This window comes from Lontra canadensis, unplaced genomic scaffold, assembly GCF_010015895.1.
Source record: "Lontra canadensis isolate GAN:19392208 unplaced genomic scaffold, GSC_riverotter_1.0 scaffold34, whole genome shotgun sequence".
Taxonomy (NCBI): Eukaryota; Metazoa; Chordata; class Mammalia; order Carnivora; family Mustelidae; genus Lontra; species Lontra canadensis.
The window spans coordinates 16,266,359-16,284,613 of NW_022631028.1; the positions used below are offsets into that span (position 1 = coordinate 16,266,359).

General features: G+C 48.5%; 1 protein-coding gene across 3 annotated transcripts in view; it reads left to right on the forward strand.

Annotated features, from left to right (window-relative positions):
- Positions 1-18,255, forward strand: part of ITPR1 (inositol 1,4,5-trisphosphate receptor type 1) — a 327,538-nt gene that overhangs the window by 292,261 nt on the left and 17,022 nt on the right. For all 3 annotated transcript variants that reach the window (XM_032867448.1, XM_032867446.1, XM_032867447.1), the window contains 5 exons: positions 1,500-1,695; positions 3,133-3,225; positions 4,636-4,775; positions 5,502-5,667; positions 8,396-8,556. In XM_032867448.1, coding sequence (XP_032723339.1) covers positions 1,500-1,695; positions 3,133-3,225; positions 4,636-4,775; positions 5,502-5,667; positions 8,396-8,556 — 756 coding nt within the window. The remainder of the gene's footprint in view (positions 1-1,499; positions 1,696-3,132; positions 3,226-4,635; positions 4,776-5,501; positions 5,668-8,395; positions 8,557-18,255) is intronic.

Genomic DNA, 18,255 nt, shown 5'->3' on the forward strand with positions numbered 1-18,255 from the left:
ATCTCAATGATTTGGTGGCTACAGAGTCTTACAGGTCCTCCCCCAGAACACAAATGTCATTTGTGTATTGTCAGAAGTTGCTCTCACTCGCTGCTTCATGGCAGGTTGCTGGAAAATATTTAACCCACTGCAACAGCAACATAAGCCTTTTGTACTGTTATACTGACCGAACGCCTCTTTCTTGCTTCCTTCCCTTCGAGTCTCCTACTATACCCAGTGCCCTGCCCAAGGTCTCAGGACACAGATTGGCCTTATGGAGGCAGAAGAGGTAATTGACCAGAAAATGAACTCAGATGTAAAACTATAAATTGGAAGGGACTTGGACACCAGCTAGTTCAGAGAGGTTACATGGTTTGATCTACATGTGACGACAAATTAAAAGCAGAGTCAGGATTCAAACCCTTGTCCCCTGACTCACTTGGCTATGCACTCATGCCCCAAAGCCATGTGGAGGCAGAACTTCAGAAGAGTCCGTGTCAGCACAGAGGCCAAACTAAACCCCTGCTCCAAGAAAAAGCCCACAGAACTCTCCTCCACAGCTCTGTACTCTTCCCACAGCCAAATATCTGAGAAAACCAGCCATCTGTATCGCATTCCTAGAAGTACCTACAGGCCAACTTCTTGCAAAGAGCAAGTAGTCTCTTAGCAGAGGGCGAGCCTAGACTGTGAGCCCACAGATCTCGCAAGGGGGCTCTGCACCCCACCCTACACATTAGGGAGATGGGAAGGGCTTAGGCTCCCCGGTGTGTACTACCACCAGGATCCCTGCCATGAGCTGCGTGACCCGGGCCCAGTCCCTCCATCAGGAAATAATCATTACTATTTATTGTGTGCACGCAGCGCGTACGCGCGGCTGTGATCTCCCGGACACGGTATCCATTATGTAGCTGTGGTTCACAGCAGCTCCCTGTCCTCCCGTCTGTAGATGAGGAAACAGAGGCTCGGGGGGAAGGAGCGAGAACCCAGTTCACCATCCTGATGTCCTGTGCTTGAGCTAAGGTTGCACCTCACACTCCAGAATCCCTGCTGCCTCCTGCTGCCTGCTGGACGGGGCCTTCCCTGTGGAACTCCAAGCTCCCAGAGGACAAGGGCCAGGGTTGTCCAATCCTGTATCCAGAGTGACTGGCCCTTAGCAGAAACTCAGCTACTACTGCCTATGCGGACACATGCCAGGACCCTCATCCTTTGCTCTCCTTTTCCTTCTGAAGCTCGCTGAACTACCCTGTACTTTCTCCATCCCCAGGACCTCTCAACTGTCTGAGTCCCACCGGAAATTACTGCTGCCTCTGCCCACCTTTTCTATGCTAATGTTCCCCATCTCAGTTTTCAGGAAGACAAGCAAGTATAAAGTGTTAAGATAATAGTAGAATGCTTTTGTGTTTGTTTCTAAAAGGGTAAATTCTCTATAAATCGAGTTTTCATTATGAGATTTTTGTGTACATCTAACATAGAGGCTTCTTAAAACTGTCCCATTGTCTTCTCTTTGTTCATTTTTAAAGCTTTTTGATTTGGTATACAGAGAAGAGACTCTGCTTAATGTCATTAAAAGTGTCACTCGCAATGGACGGTCCATCATCTTGACAGCAGTTCTGGCTTTGATCCTGGTTTACCTGTTCTCGATAGTGGGCTATCTTTTCTTCAAGGATGATTTTATCTTGGAAGTAGATAGGTTGCCCAATGAAACCGCTCTTCCAGGTGAGTTTGAGATCTTCGGATCTTTTTAACGTTAAGAGGACAGTTCTTGCTTGTAGGTGAATGAAAGAGAACGATGACTTTAGCAATGTAGGTTTCTCCCTGGCACTCAGACTATGAATTCTGATTCCAGGACTTGGTTCTCACTTTATTCCAAGGGTGGTATTGTATGTGTGATACTGAGTGTAAGGGTCCAGAGCCTACATTTAACTTACTCACTAAAGTCATATTTTAAACTAATGCAACTCATTTAAAAGGAATTGGACCCTATGTATTGAAAGCATAGGGGGACGCCTCCCTCTAGCTTGGTAAATCTCCTTCTAGGAATTTATCCTTAAAGGAAAAACCTGCTGCATGTTCGTGTGGAAACAGATGTATATGGAAGAATTTTCCCTGCAGTGTGAAAGTGGAACCAGTGTAAATGTAGGATGTTCCATTAGAGTATGGTCCTGTGGGGGGCATCCCCCTGCAGACAGGGCCCATCTCTGTAAAGCTTCAAGGAAAAGCACTCACAAAGCTGTGGTGGGAAATTGCAGTAATAACTATAATAGGATCCACATATTTTTTTAAAAAATGAAAAAGCTCATATATGTCTTTTAAAATATGGAAGAATATTACCTCCCCCCAGCAATGGTTATCTCTGGGTTTTTTTGTTTGTTTGTTTTTGTTGTTGTTGTTGTTGTTGTGGGGTTTTTTGTTTGTTTGTTTTTTGTCTTTTTTCACTATATGTAAGTTTGACAGCTTACATTATTTTTATAGAGAGCAAACAGAACTCATTTCCACTTTTGAAAATGAAATAAAATGATCATATACTTGAGTGATACCCAAGTGTACCTTGTCTCAATTAAAATATTTTAACACCATTAAGTAAAAGGTTACTGGGTTGTTTTGTTTTGTTTTTTTAATCAGGTAGCCAGAGGCCCTGAGTCTAAGGAACAAACTAGAATTACTATCACTGGCTAAGCCAGGCAGCCTTCTTCTCCCAAATGCTTCATTCTTGGCATGTAACTCCAGCTTCCAAGTTGACACTAAGTGAAATTTACTGCCAACCATCTTAGGGTTCTGAACTAAACTGGTCTGGACCTTAGATTTCCACTCCTGCTCGCTGATGCTTTTTGCGCAGACTTGGTTAAATCTTGCTGGAGTCTGTACGTACAGTAGTATTTGTCGAAGAGTTTCAGCTGTGTGTCTTTAAAGTTGGAGAGGTGCTATTTAAGTGCGATATTTCTAGTAAGCCTACAGGAATTGACATTTCTGGCTCCTTTCCCATCCAGATCACCAAATGAAAGTGTAAATTGCATCTCTGCCTTGAATTTATATGCAGGAATGTAGGGTGTTATTTATGTAAAGAATTGTTTAATCAGCCGTGAATTGGGGACTTCAAACATTTTAACCATATGCTGCCAGATTGTTCATCATAAAATTTCCTCTCTTTCCCAGAAGCCGGAGAGAGTTTGGCAAGCGAGTTCCTATACTCTGACGTGTGTAGGGTGGAGACTGGGGAAAACTGCTCCTCTCCGGCACCCAAAGAAGGTAGGACCTTGTAGGCTTAAGCCCCGTGTTAGTGTTAGGCTTCTCTAGAAGCTGGGATGGCTTACATGATATTGGAAGCAGATTTACTCTTCAGAAGCAAGGCTAGTAGGAGAGGGGAGAGGCTGGGAGAGAGGAAGGAGATAAAGGGAAAAGAAGGCTATGTGGGAAGAAAACACCTGCTTGGTTGATTCCACCACTATTTACTGGGTGCCCCTATTTGCCAGGGACTGTGTTGTATTCTAAGATACACCATTATCGGGGGGGGGGTGGCAGGCAGGCACCTAGGGGATTATTAGACAGTATGTTAAATGCTAGGAATAAGGAGGGAATACAGAAATAGGCACCTGGCCTAATACTGGAGTAAGAGTATCACCAAAGAGGTGGTAGTTAAACTAAAACAGTAGAATCTTGGACAATGGAGGAGGGTTAGGTGTTCCAGTTAGAGGGAATAAGGTGTCTAAAACCTTGGAAGTAGAATATAGTGTGTTGAAGGATATAATGATCATGAGAAATAGTAGTAGCGAGAAATGAAGCCAGAGAGGTCAACAAAAGGCTAGATCACGAAGAATCTTACATGTTAGGCTGAAGAGGTTAAACTTTACCCAAAAAATGAATAGAAGTTGAGGGGGGAGGGGCGCCTGGGTGGCTCAGTGGGTTAAAGCCTCTGCCTTGGGCTTGGGTCATGATCCCAGGGTCCTGGGATCGAGCCCCACATCGGGCTCTCTGCTCGGCAGGGAGCCTGTTTCCTCCTCTCTCTCTCTCTCTCTGCCTGCCTCTCTGCCTACTTGTGATCTCTGTCAAGTAAATAAAATCTTTAAAAAAAAAGTTGAGGCGGGATGGGGGAGCGATACGACAAGATCTGTTTTAGCAAGACCATTCTCCCTGCAGTTGCTGAAAAGAACAAGACAGGCAGCAAGACATGGTTCTTCCTCCAAAAATGATTAGGAATGGACAGTGTCTAATACAAAGCCATTTAACCAGGGGCCTGCTGTAAAATGTGGCTGGATTTAGCCAGTGAGGAGCCTGGGTGCTGTGGGATTACCCTCAGCTGAGAGATGAGATACTCGTGACTCACAGTATTAAGCAACTTATCTAAGGTCCAGTGCCTGCTCAGAGCTGGGACTGGAGTTTAAATCTGAAAAGGATAGGGATTCTCTTGGATTTAATCTAGGGAAAGGCAATTCTGACTTGGCTTGAGAAACTAGCAAGGGTTGGTGAAGAAAACATAATCGTCCCAGGTAACGTCACCTTTTTGAAAGAAATTATGTGACACTTGATTCCTTAGTTTTAACAATTCTTTCTTGTTCCTGTGTGTAGCTGGGGAGCTGGCACGCAGGGAACGCCATCTCGGAACCATGGTCGGTCTTTGCCCACACGTTGTAAATCTGTTGTTACTCACCATGTTCACAGAGCTGGTCCTTGCGGAAGAGACGGAGCAAGACAAAGAGCACACGTGTGAGACGCTGCTGATGTGCATCGTCACGGTGCTGAGTCACGGGCTGAGGAGCGGGGGCGGAGTAGGAGACGTGCTCAGGAAGCCATCCAAAGAGGTAGCTGGATCCGAGGGGAAGGGACAGCAGAGGGGGCGGGGCGGGGGGACAGAGCCCGAAGCAGAGATCACATGTGGAAACCCAGGACAGGGGGCACCTGGGTGGCTCAGTGGGTTAAAGCCTCTGCCTAAGGCTCAGGTCGTGATCCCAGGGTCCTGGAATTGAGCCCCGCATAGGGCTCTCTGCTCAGCAGGGAGCCTGCTTCTCTGCCTGCCTCTCTGCCTACCTGTGATCTCTGTCTATCAAATAAATAAATAAAAATCTTTAAAAAGAAAAAAAAAGAAAACCGGGACAGCAGAGCTGGCTCCCTGAGGATCCTTCCTTCCCTTGACCCCCTGGAGCGGGCAAGCTCCCTGGCATCTAAGGGGCCCTGAGGAGGGGGGACCTCCCGCTCTCTGCTCAGTGCACGGAAATGCCTGTTGCCCCCCCAGCCGGGTCCAGCCTTTGTGAATACACGCCCAAGACCCCTTAGATGCCAGGGAGTGGCTCTCATGCACACACCACGCAACACCAGCAGAACCAACCTTTGGTACAAAGGGTGTGAAAAGAGACAAAGTTGTGACTTTTCAGGTGTGCTGCCCAGTTGAACTTGTGATAGAGCAGACCTGTAGGGTGAGAGAGCCACAAAGGTTGGGCCCATTGCAGCCTTTTTCCTCCTCCCCTGAGCCCTGCAGACCAAAGTTTACCTGTGGGGTGACCTCACTGATAGAGACACCTCTTTTCTAGGAGCCCCTCTTTGCTGCTAGAGTGATCTATGACCTCTTGTTCTTCTTCATGGTCATCATCATCGTCCTTAATCTGATTTTTGGGGTCATCATCGACACCTTTGCTGACCTGAGGAGCGAGAAGCAGAAGAAAGAGGAGATCTTAAAGACCACGTGCTTTATCTGCGGTGAGTGTGGGGGCCCGGCTGTCGCAGGAAAGCCCGGCCCCACGGACTGGAGGGGTTGTGTGCAGGCCTTGGGCAGCGAGGGAGGTGCTGTCGCCTCCTCAGGCCACTGGGCCCCTGGTGCTGGGGGGGGGCCGCTCCCCTGCCTCCCTTCTGCTGGGGGGTGTTGGCAGCCAAGGGACCTGGAGCCACAGTTCCTGGGGCCAGTGTGTCTGCAGGATTGAAGGTTCCCGTGGCAGACGTGGAACCGCACATGGTTTGAAATGAATGTGTCTGGGGGACTTTCGTTTTTGGAGGCTGCAGAGCATCTCTTGGTCCCCTGCTAAGTTTAACTAGACTGGAGATCTTTCATCGGAGCCAGGCTGTGGAGGTCTCCACTGCAAATGGTATCGGGCATCAGACGAAAGAATATTCCTTGCCTGCAGTGTGGTGACTGTGCTCAGAGCCTGGGCTCAGGACTCAGACCTGGGTTCTGAGTAAGTCTCTGCTGCTTACGGGTCACATAATCTTGGTAGTCGCTTCATTCTCTGTACTTTGATTTTCCGTCCGTAAAATAGGTATAATAGTTATGTCCTTCCGTGCATTATCATGGGGCTTAGAGAGCTAGTCCGTGCAGCGCTCCTAGCACAGACCCCGCACATTGTAGGCGTGGTGAGTGGTAGAGGGTGCATGGGGTGCCCAAGAAACCATCGTCGGTACAGCCACAGGGAGGTGCATAGAAATGGAAACCAACCACGTGGGAATGTGGTAGCTGAGTGCTCATTTCACAATTATTCCTAACATGGTTACTGTGAATATAGAAATTTCCTGCTGGTACATCTACTCCAAAAAAATGAGCATTTTCCATTTAAAAACTAAATCTTTTTGCCCCGTTAAAACCACTTCAGGCCTTTTGTTTTGAAACAATTCTGGAGTTACAGAAAAGTAACAATACAAATAAGAACAATACAAAGAATGTCTACTCTTCATCCAGAGTCCCCAAATATTGATCTCTTCCTTCACTGGCTTGTTCGCACACACAGTTTTTCGAACAGTCTGAGATCCACTGGCGTGATCTCCTTGATCCCTAAATATTTCTATGTATATCTCCTAAACAAGAAGCTTCTCTCGCACATATGCAGTATAGTCACCAAGATGAGGGAATTAGCAGAGAGGTCACACTGCCACTCCGTCTGCAGACCCTGTTCCTATCACCCTTGATCCCAGTAATGCCCTTTATCACCAGTGGAAGCCCAGGTCATGGAGCGTTCCGTTGTCATGGCTCTTGAGCCTCCGTTGACATTTTTAAAGAGTTCGGTCAGTGTCTCGTGTGTTTGGTTTCTCTGATGTTTTCTCATGGTAGAATTGGGGTTATGCATTTTTTGTAGGAACATCAAAGACGTGTTTACTCTCAGGGCATCATTTCAGGAGGCATGTGATGCCTGTTCCTCCTCTAACCGGTGATATTAACTCTAGTCACTTGGGTTAAGGTGGAAACTGCCAGGTTTCTCCACTAAAGCTTAGGGTTTTTTTCTCTTTGTATTTAGGAATCATTTTATAAGGAGATATTTTGAGATCATGTAAATATCCCATTATTCTTCAAATTAAATATTAATCCACTAGCTTTAACGTCCACTGATGATTTCTGCCTGGCTCTTTTAGTATGATGGCTGCCCAGTGATGATTTTCTTACTTTATTATTTCTACATTTGTTAACTGGCTTTTTAAGGAAGAACTTTCTTTTCTCGTGTAGGTAAGTATTAATACTTTCGTATTTGTGACAATACGGATTCCTGTATTTTTATTTAATCCATTAGGTTATATCCTTTAATGTCATTATTTGTTTTGATGTTCAGAATGCCCCAGAAGTGTCCTGCCCTTCAGGCTGGTTTCTGTTTTGTCATGTCACCACAATTTTTTATATACTTCCTTCCTTTCTTAGTGCTGTGAGATATTCCAGGTTCAAGCTGAGCTTGTAACTCCCTGACCCAGCCCTGGCATCGCCCATTTTTCCAAAAAGCCCTGATTCTTTCTAGTGAAGAAGGGTGTTTAGAAGCTACAATCTGGGGATGAGGTGTGTGCATTCGTGCTGCTGTACTCCTGCTCCCAGGGCTTATGAGGACACAGATGTAGAGTAGACATGTACCTGCACACACGGGGGGGGTTTGTGTGCACATAACCACATGCCACACACTTCTGCACTGATTTTTACATACATGTGAAAAAGGATGAATTCATACCCATCTCTTATTCCATTTCACCATTACAGTGTTTCTCTTTCTCCCTTTCCATATTTGGGCTCCCTTCTTTGACAGTGAGAAGTGTGGCTCCTGTTATACATCATATATTTCCTTACTCCATCCAGGAATCCATAGAAACTGGCTTCACGATGGCTTGCCCAGACCTCTGCAAAATACTAACTTACCAGCTAAAGTTCAAAATGTGTTTAAAGTTCACCACCCCCACCCCACCCCCGTTCCCTGACAAGGCCACTAGGGCATGTGGAAACTAAACAGTGACAGGGGCGGGGTGGGGGGGGGAGCCCAGGTGGGCTGCAGACCCAGGTCCATCTCCCCCGCACTCTGGGTCTCCCTGCAGGGATGTAAAAGGGACTGCATGGAGGAGGCCACGGAATCCAGCTCTGCACAAAGAGGGGACTAGAGCCACAGCCTCCCCTGCGGGCGGTCATCTCCCAGAGTTTGCCGCTCTGTGGCTGCTCACTTAGGGCCGGCGGTTTTCTGTCTCTCTGTAGGCTTGGAGAGAGACAAGTTCGACAACAAGACTGTCACCTTTGAAGAGCACATCAAGGAGGAACACAACATGTGGCACTATCTGTGCTTCATCGTGCTGGTGAAAGTGAAGGACTCCACGGAGTATACCGGGCCCGAGAGCTACGTGGCAGAAATGATCAAGGTGAGCAGGAAGCTCCTGGGGGCGGCTCGCGCTGGGGCTGGGCCTGCAGCGTGGTACGGGAGCCAGCGAGCCAGCCGCACAGCAGAGCAAGAACCTCTAATGTGCCCTGGGCTACCGAGCTCTTAGACTGGGTGAGGTATTAGACTCTAGAACGTCGTGTGCGTCCTCTCAAGTGAACTGCAGAGGCACCAAACAGGTGGTTTCATTCCCCTTTTAAAGGAGGAACAGTGAGGCTCCAGGAGCTTCGCCTACGGCCACCTAACTGGGCTGGGCTCTAACCTGGATCTAACCCCACAACCCGCTTTCCCATCTCTACGTACTCAGCCTCTTTTTTTTTTTTTTTTTTTTTTTTTTTTTTTCTAATGGAGCCTTTTCTTTTTTTTCTCTTTAAATAAGACCAGGTCCCTAAGAGCTAACGTTAAACAATGATCAGTTGGTGGGATGCGTTGAGCCCGGTTTATTTGCTCATTTGTTGGGCCTCGGCCTAGCCTTTCTGGGAGATGGTTTGCTAATCATTAGGAAGGGATTATATGATAGAGCAATTAGAGTCCCAAATTAATCTTGCTGATGGGGAGCGTGACCGCCGTGTCCTGGGAAGAGGGGAAGCTGCCCCAGGTGTCCAGAGCACTCTTCTCAGTCAGGACTTTGCAGAGGCACCAAACGTGGGCCGTGGGAGTCCCAGGCCAGCTGTCCTTTCATACCTGTGGTTTCTGAGCTTCATTAAAATGTTCAGCAGCGTTGGTAACGTGAGGAGGCATCAGCTGTGAAGTATAGGGAGCCTCTGTGATTTACACGAACTCGCTTTGGGGAAAGGGGCTGTTCACTCTTAAGAGAGACGACGCAGTTCACTGACTCTCCTTCCAGTTGCCAAGGACTTAAGCACTCAGCCTGATAATGAGTTATCCTAAACGAACCCTTCTGTGTTTTTTATGCAGATGTGATTTTAGAGCTTTTAATATAAAGAAATCTCAGGTGACGTCTGTTCCTGTAAATATCATCATTCATATGCAGCAGACGTAGGCAGGCTTTTAGCTTTATTGCTGGCAAACCACCGGTCACGTGGCGATATTCTTGAGGGCAAGTTCAACAAGACTGTTGCCGCCCATATAACACCAGCTCAGAGGCCTCTGTAGGTTCTGGAGGGCTTTCTGGCAGTTCCATGCCATCTGTACCCTTGAGGTCCTTAATGTCGAATTCCATGCTTCTCAAATTTTAATGTACATAGAACTCACCTGGACAGGCAGGGAGTTTGGATTCAGATTCAGCAGGCACCGTCAGGACTTGGACACCGAAGCTGCTGGCTGCCGGGTCATGCTTGGAGCAGTAATGAGCAGCCAGCAGAAGGGACAAAACAATGCTGACTGAAGAAATGAGCCTCTGAACTGGTGATGTGAGTGCTGAGGAGAGGGAATCCTAATAACGTCTAGGTGTTGAGCACTCTATGGCTTACAAAGCTTTCACATCTAGAACTGTGTGATAAAATTACCCTCGGTGGGGAACCATTCAGAGAAAACTTTGAGGGTAAAGAGAAATGGATGAGGTTTTACAGTAGAGATGACTTTTAAAGAGGTTTTGAAAGAGAGACAGGGTCATAGATGAGCAAAAGGAGAAGAGGGAAAAAATCAACAGAAGGAAAAAAAGACAGGAGTTCCAGAAGGCGGCTGCTGGGTGTGCTCTCTTACAGATGAAAGCCAGGCTCAGGGTTAAGTAGCCTGCCCAGGAAGAGCTCAGAAGGAGAGGACCAGGGTGCCAGCCCGGGGTTAGTGACAGGGGCTGCACCACGGGTCAGGGAGGGAGCAGACAGGGAGGCAGCTGGCAGCACCAGGCTGGGTGGGAGCAGGATCTGTTGTTAATTAGGGCTTCTGTTGCTTGCCACGCCGATTTTTGGTTCGGTGTGCAGGATCAGGACACATTAACTGAAAAGCTCTCCTGTCCCTTCTTTTCCTCCAATTGTGGATATTGCCACATGAAGCTACTTGGCCAGCATTCGTGGGACAGAGACCTGTCTGCGTACACAGACAAATACCTTCACTTGCACTAAGTCCTGTAATGGCTAGAGGAGATGACCTCCGGTTTCTACTCTTGTCACACATTCTTTTTCTCCTTTACGTTGCTTCTCTCAAAAGTTTTTATGCCCTATCTTCAAGTCTGCAGGAGCCAGTGTTAAAGCTTTCTGTTAATCACCTTACTTTACTGTCACAGAAAACTCTGGTGGACGTTAAGGTTTCTGTCTCGATCGTGAAGACTTAAAGGAGCCTTGTGAGCAGTCACCTGGTGAGGATTAAGAGCCAGAAGTCACCCCCAGCCTCCCACGAAGCCTGCTCAGAGCCCCTTCCATTGCTTGGCGACACTTTGAAAAACCCAGCATTCAGGGGGCTTTCCTCATCCACATCATTCTTAAATTGTACAAGAACTTCTTCTTGTCCAAAGGCCTAAAAATATGTAGCATCAAAAAATTCTTAACTCTGAATGTCCCGGTTGCTGAGGAACCCGATGTTTTGTGCCCTTAGTGAGGGCTGGGGGAGATGTGCCCTCCCCTGGCTGAAAGGCAGTGCCTTTGCCAACACCATTTTCAGTGGTGAATCTGTGCCGGCGACTCCCCAGAGAGCACTGGCCACAGGAGGGTAGACTGGGGGTGTTCAGCTGGAAGCCCGGGGAAGCTCAGAGTGGCGGGAGAGCAGACCACATGCCCCAATGGCAGACCCATTCAGTCATACCCTGTGGAGGCAGCCACAGCCAAGAGAGGAGCTCTTCTCAACATCCCTCCTGAGCAGGCAGGCCTCCTGCCCACTGCTTCTGGGAGGAAAAGCCAGGGGATCTCTTTGAGAAGGCAGCTCTGTTACTCCAGGATCAAGGAGAGAGGGGCAGCTAACAGTGTTAGGGAAGGAAAAGTCAGCTGGGCATTCATCTACCCTTTTGCTTGCTTCATGTCCCAAAAGGAATCAAGACAGGCTTTTTGGGACTTGGGTTTCTCAGGAAAACCACCTCTTGCCTACTGGCCAGAGGCTGGGGGTTTTAAGCTCTCCCTCCACTCATGAATTAAGATCCTGGAGACTCATTAAGAACTGTGAAGTAACAGCTGCCCTTAGACCACCCAAAAGAACCAAACAGAAGAGGCCCCAGGCAGGTAGAGAAAGAGCTTCACAGCGGCCCCGAAAACAACTCCCTGCAGATCGAGGTGTCAGGGATGGTAAAGAGACTTTCATCTCAAGAAAAACATGGAGACAGTGCGTTTCTTGCCAGAGATGGCAGTAGAGGACTCAGCACCCAGATGTTTACCCACATTTAATCTTCATCTAAACGTAATAGAATATTGTATGTTCTCTTCTTTCTCCTTCTGGCCGTGCCTTCTCTTCTTTCATTAGAGATGGGACTGTTCTGGCAAAGCCAAGGTCAGGCATATGCCTACCGTGAGGTCCTTACTCCCCAGGCTTTGGATTTGAAGGCAAGAATCCAAGATGTGAGATTGGGCCCTGCTCCTTAGGAGCCATGTAGCCCAGGACGTCATGGGACGTCCCTGACCTGAGTTGCTGTGTGGGAAGGGGGGTTAGCAGCACTTCCTGTGTCCATTGGGTGATGGGAATGAGGTAGATGTGGGGGACGGAGGTGGGGGTGTAGGCACCCGAGGAGGCAGGGAGTGGGTGCCAGAAGGGCCAGATGAACAGACAGAGCAGTCGGCAGGGAAGCGGAGCCCAGCGCTGACAGAGAGCTGACGCAGGCACAGTGTCCTACACTTCACGACTGTGTAAGATGTCTTGGCTGTTGGCACGCTGTTGCTAAGAAAAGTCAGAATGGGCATCTTGACTCCAAGAAGTTCCTCCCATGGAAAATTCCTGCTTCTTCCCCGCTCTTAAAGTGAAATGTTCTAAGTGCTCTGACTGTTGGAGCAGGACAAAGTCGCCATTCTCACTCTTTCTCCATGGAACTGGCCTCAATACTTGGGACTCATATCCGTGTGTTCAGCGGTGGCCTCCATTCACAGTCACTACCCATGACCAGGAGTTGGGGTGACTTGGGGAGTGGCCCCTGGGTTCTCTGTGAGGAGATGCTGTCGTGTTGGTCCTGAGTTCCGCGCACATGACTGAAGCGGGTGCTGTTACTGGCATGGGTGGGGGGAGCTCGGGCTCCCCATGCCTCTGTACAGAGCAGACAGTGCAGCTCGGACAGGAGAGGCAGTCTCTCACATTCGTTGACTCAGACGCCAGACAGGGCTGTACTTACAGAGAAATGTGACTACAGAGTGACCTCACTTAGCCCCGGCAGCTCAGGGCAGGAGAAAAACCCCCGAGCTTCCTCTCCCCATAGCAACTGGATTTGGGGGACTACCATGTAGTTTTAGTGGTAGCCTTTATGATAATGTTTTATTAGCCCTAAACTACATTGAAATTTTCATGATGATTGATGTACCACACACTCTTTTTCAATAATTGAGCATTCTTTGACTTTTCTCTACTGCTGACTGAAATGAGAATACGTTAGCCCATAGACGATGATTTGATAGGCCATACAATCAGGTATATTTAACCTGGATAAGTGGTAAATTAGTCGTATCTTTGCCTGAAGGGATTTAAATACTGCACAGTGGGCATGTTGTAGATAAAAGATCAAATATAGGATTCCCACTGAAGATTCAGTAGCCCAATTTTCTGTGACAGTCAGGCTCAGGAGAAAAGCCAGGGCTTAATTTGCTAAGCAGACTGAGTTATTCTTGAAAGTTAGAAACTCCAGAAATATTAAGAAGGAAGGTTAGCAAAGAAGACCAAACTACAATTTAAATATATAGCATCTATTTTGCTAATGCAATACAGATTTTCCTTCGGTATCTTGGAATGCTACCTTGAAAAAAAAAAGTTCTATTTTCAGAGGCGTGTTTCTGAGTGAAGGGCAGGGTAGTCAGAAGGACTATTGTTCGTCCATATTTCAGCATCCCCTGCTAGCTGGAGCTGCTCTGGCCCCTTCTCTTCTCCAGGAGGGCACACTGACTGACTACCAGGCCAGCTGGGGGAAACCTCCTCCCACCACAGCCTGAGTGTCGAGGGGTAGGCTGCTGCTTCCGGAGGAGTGGACCGGGCTGTGCTTTGCTGTAACAATGGCAGATTGGATAATAACGCTAATAATGGGTCATGTTTAATCAGTATGTACTAAAATAAATGCTTTGCATGCATGTCCCATTTAATCCCCGGAACAGCATTTGTAGATGGCACTCTTACCATTTTACAGATGGGAAACTAAAGCCCAGCCAGTGGCAGCAGCTTCTCCAGGGTCCCCTTGCTGGAAAGGCTGCAGCTGAGAACCCCATGCAGGTCTGCGGAATCAGAGCCCACCCTGGGGCTGTCCTGACACGTGCACATACAACCCTCCATGTCAAGGACGTGCCACCCTTGGTCAGGCTGAATCTGGTTTTCCTGCCTGGGACTGGCTCACCTCCCTGGAGAACCAGCCACCTTCCAAAGACGCAAGGCCCAGCAAAGGCGCCACTGGGGGTAGGGAGAAGGATGGGGGAGAGGGCCTCCTGGGTGATGCTGACTGGCTAACGCACAAATCAACGAGTTGGTAGCTCTGGGCGTTCGACGCATGTTAAACCTCTGAGCTGCCGCCAGCACAGCCACCTGGAGTCGGGTACTACTGGGGGTTGTAGAAAATGCCGAGAGTTCGGGAAAGGCAGAGCCCACTCTTGCATAGGGTGTATCTGAAGTAGGTGTTAATTCTGACTTGGTACGATCTGAGAAACGTCATTACCCTCCCCGGAGCCTAGAACAGGGAGTGATACTCCCTTCGGTGGCCATTATTTGAGGGGAGAGTTGTCGAAGTTAAAGGGGAAGGAGGATTCACCAGAACCATAGACAGACGGGCTTCCACACCCGGGTGACTCATCTCAAGAGTTAGAACTCCCTGATAATTAGAGTGTCTGATCCATCATCCTTTAAGCCTGGTGCTGACTTTTTCTCATAGTGAAAATAGACCGCTTTTGACTTCTCTCCCTCCCCCCTCTCTCCCTCTCTCTCTCTGTCTCGTGCTCACACACCGTTCCACTAGAGATTTTCCAGTTTGTTCCATCTTGTATTAATTCACTTGATCTCTTCAGAAACTAGTTGTATAGGGTTATGAAAGCAAAAGAAACAATTTTCCAAATCAAAGGTAGTATCATGGCAGCCAGTGAAAACGCTCTTAGAAATTAGTGCCTTTTTTTCAGAGAGGAGGGCCCAGTCCAGGAGCCTGCATTCCTGGAGAACGCTTTTCTGCAAGCCCTAGTCCATTTGCATCAATAAAGCCATGAAAGAGAGAGCTCTTTTTGGTTGGAAAATTCCTTTTGGGTAAATTTTCCAAGCAAATAAATCTTCTTAGCAAATAGAGCACTACTGAACATCCATAAGGAAGATTCGAAAGCTGTAGGGTATGTGGCCTCAGCACTTGTGTTAGTGTGTATTTGATAAGAAGACCTGGGAAGCAAGCACAGTCAGAGAGCAATGTGTTAACAAGGGCAAAAGATCAAAATGGGAACTAAATTACCTATAAGTCACTGCCTTCTTTTAAAAGGGGAACTGACCCAAGTCTTGCACCTTTCTTGACCCGAGAGAGAGTCTGCTAGGAAGTCTGCAGACAGGCACTTTCCAAAATGAGGGCGGAGCTTTTTGCCCTGAGGAACTGAGTAAAGAGACCAAAGGGAATCACTCAGGACACAAACCGGGAGCGGGAATGACTGGTGTTTCCTAATCCGATAGAAGCAAGGCCCTGGAAGTCTGCAGGGGAGGGGTGCCGGCAGTGACCGTAGGAGCCCAGAAGGGAACGTCTGCCTGAACATGGCCAACCTGAAGGGTCTCAGCCCCAGGCAGTGAGAATTTGGGGGTCCCTAGAAGGCAGGACTTAAGAGTGCAGGAGAGGCCAGCAAGCTGTGCACCCGCCTCCCCTGCCCATCCTCATCTGTGCTTCATGATGTGCCAGGCAGGCTGGCAGGCAGGCAGCTCCTGGCTGTGATTAAGTGACAGGGAAGCCCTTGCTTCCATGCAGATGGGCAGTTAACAGGTTTGGACTTTTATTCTGGAATTCCAGTGAGGATGCTGGGAGGAAGGGAGGGCCTTGAGAAGTTCCTGGGACATAGATTTCGGCACTGTAGTGCTGTATCATCAGCTTCTCTTGTCTGACGTGGGGGCCACACGCCTTGATTAAAATGTCCCCTGGGCTCCAGAAGCACTTAGCTGTGCGTGAGGATCTGGCCTGGGATGCCCTCCGCTCCGGTATGATTCTCAGCATACTTTCTGAAGTTAGCTGGCACCGTGGCAGAGTTCGAGACTATCAGAGCAGGGGAGACGTGGAGAGAGGGATTTGGCGCTGGCTTTTTGGTGGCTGGAAACAGAGTGTCAGCAGCCCTGGACTGGCCTCCCAGCCAGCCAGACGTGCTTCGCCCCACCCTCTGCACTTGAGCTTGGGTTCGTGTCGGTGGCGGCTGCACAGGGTGAGCTTGTGTTTCCCCGCCCAGGCTTATCACAGGCTCTGCCCTCTAGTCTAGAGGCTCTGAAGTTCCCCCTCATCCTGCTGCGCACTTCACAGGTGCCTTCTTCTTATCATGAAGCACTTGGCATTGGGACCCCGGGTCTGCACCGTCCTCTGAATTTTCCACATTCTGACCTTCACAGAGGGTGTGTGGGGCACTGTTGGTAACAGGGAGTGGAGCCGAGCCATAATCTGCCTGGGAGGAATTTCTGTGCTAACTTCGAGCACAGGGACTGAGGTCTACCCAAGAGGACGGTATGTGAGCCCGTGCGGGTCTGGAGTGTTGTACAAGGCAACTGTTGGATCAGTCAGCCGGAGTCTGCGTTCACCACCAGTGCTAGTCTCCCCACTGTGAGCTAATCCATGGATGTCTGTACGCACTGTATCTGTACATAAATATTTGCTTACACAGTTCCCCCAACTCAGTAGACATGGTAACTCCAAAAATGTGTTTTTCTCCCTGTCACATGCTGGACCCGCCTTCGGCTCCTTGCCCCAGTGTTGAGCCCACTGGGCTGCCTGCCTTGTTGTTGCCTGTGGTCCCAGACACCCTAACTGCACTTGAAACTCCTTCGTTACTCCGGAATCTAAACACTGACCATAACTGATGCAGCTTACCTGATTATAAGAACACGATATGCAATGCATAGAACATAGAAGATATGTTGACTCTTGACTCCCATCAGCTGTAGGCTATTAAGTTTTTGGGGAGTCACAGGCTCTCTGCAGGTTTTCACTGTGCTGGAGTCAGTGCCTCTGAACCCCCATGATGTTCAAGGACCAACCGTACCTATGCTCAGGAGTCCCAAGATGCCTCTTGGTAACGAGGCCTGTGAGCGTGTTGCTAAGCAATGTGGGAATGAAAAGCTACTGGTATTCAGGTGCAGTCCTGCGTTTGTGCGGGTTACACAGGTGGACAAGGCTCTCAGCTTCTCCTTTCACAAACCCACTTCTTTTCAGGGCCTTGGTGTGACCATCTATAAAGGAAAGTTGAACCACAGGGTCTCTTACACCATCTTTAGCGTTACCTGTCAGTGAAGCAACTCGCAAAGTGCTGGTGGGAGTTTGTGAACTACTAAAGGGGGTCTTTGTCAAGAGCTCGGATGTAGATGTCAGGAGGGAGACCAATGGGAAAACTCAAGTCGGTCTTCAGGGTCAGAGTGCATGGGGCAGGTGCACAAAACAGGGAATTTGGAAAGGGCTGAGGAACAGCTGATGACCTCTCTCACCCTGAAGAACTCAAGCTGCGGGGCACCTTTCTTGCAAGCTACTCCCACGGTGGTGGCGGTGCTGGTGACTTGGCCCCCAGCTCTGGCTGGAGTCTGTGAGCAGTAAGAGAGAGGACTTTCTCCTCTCTTCTTTGAGTCTATCTAGGCAGGGATGACCTTCAGTAAAGCCGCTGAGTCAAGAGTTTGCCAGCATAGAAACCCACAGACTGAGAAACACTGTTCGGTGGAACACTGTCATATGTGAAGCAGCTTAGGAGTGAGGCTTACAGGTGTGTGTGTGTTTGTAGGTTCAAAGGTAAATGCCAAGTATCTTTAACTGCAAAAACAGCAAAGAAATTTGGAAAGCTGTTTTAGCAGGCTTACCGAAAAATAAGAACCATTACTGTCTTAAAGGTACTAAGAGATCAAAGTTGAAAAGTCATGAAATCCAGAAAAGAATAGAGGAAAACCAACAGAAATTGCTAACATCCCATACCTAACCTCTGGGAACATTCTGGTAGATTTCTTAGCTAACTGAAAATGCAGGGCAAGTTGTGTAAGCAACATGTCATGAACCAGCTCGAGAGAAGGGCAAGTTACCCTAATTGTTCTTTATTGGGAGTCTCCACTGGGCCAACCCTGCCTCGCTCCGAGAGTGGCTGCCAGCACCACCTTTCCTCTTCTGAGACCTCTGGCCTCCTCTGCCTGGCAGCCCCGGGTGCCCAGGACCCAGCCATGCTGCTCTGCGTGGCAGGCACTGCTTTCTTAGTCTCAAGGGAGCCCATAAATCACTTCACCTGAGGGCCTAGAATGACTGAAAATAATGATTCTGCAGCTGGCTTTTCTTAGGGATTTCATCAGAAATGGGTGCGGTTCTCTCTACTGGCAAGGGCCCGTCTTTGTTACACTGTATCATCCAAGAACAACTATTAACTGAGTCTGGGAAGGGTAAGTGGTCATTCCAGCCTAGCTGACGATTATATAATGTGGCCTGTTGGGG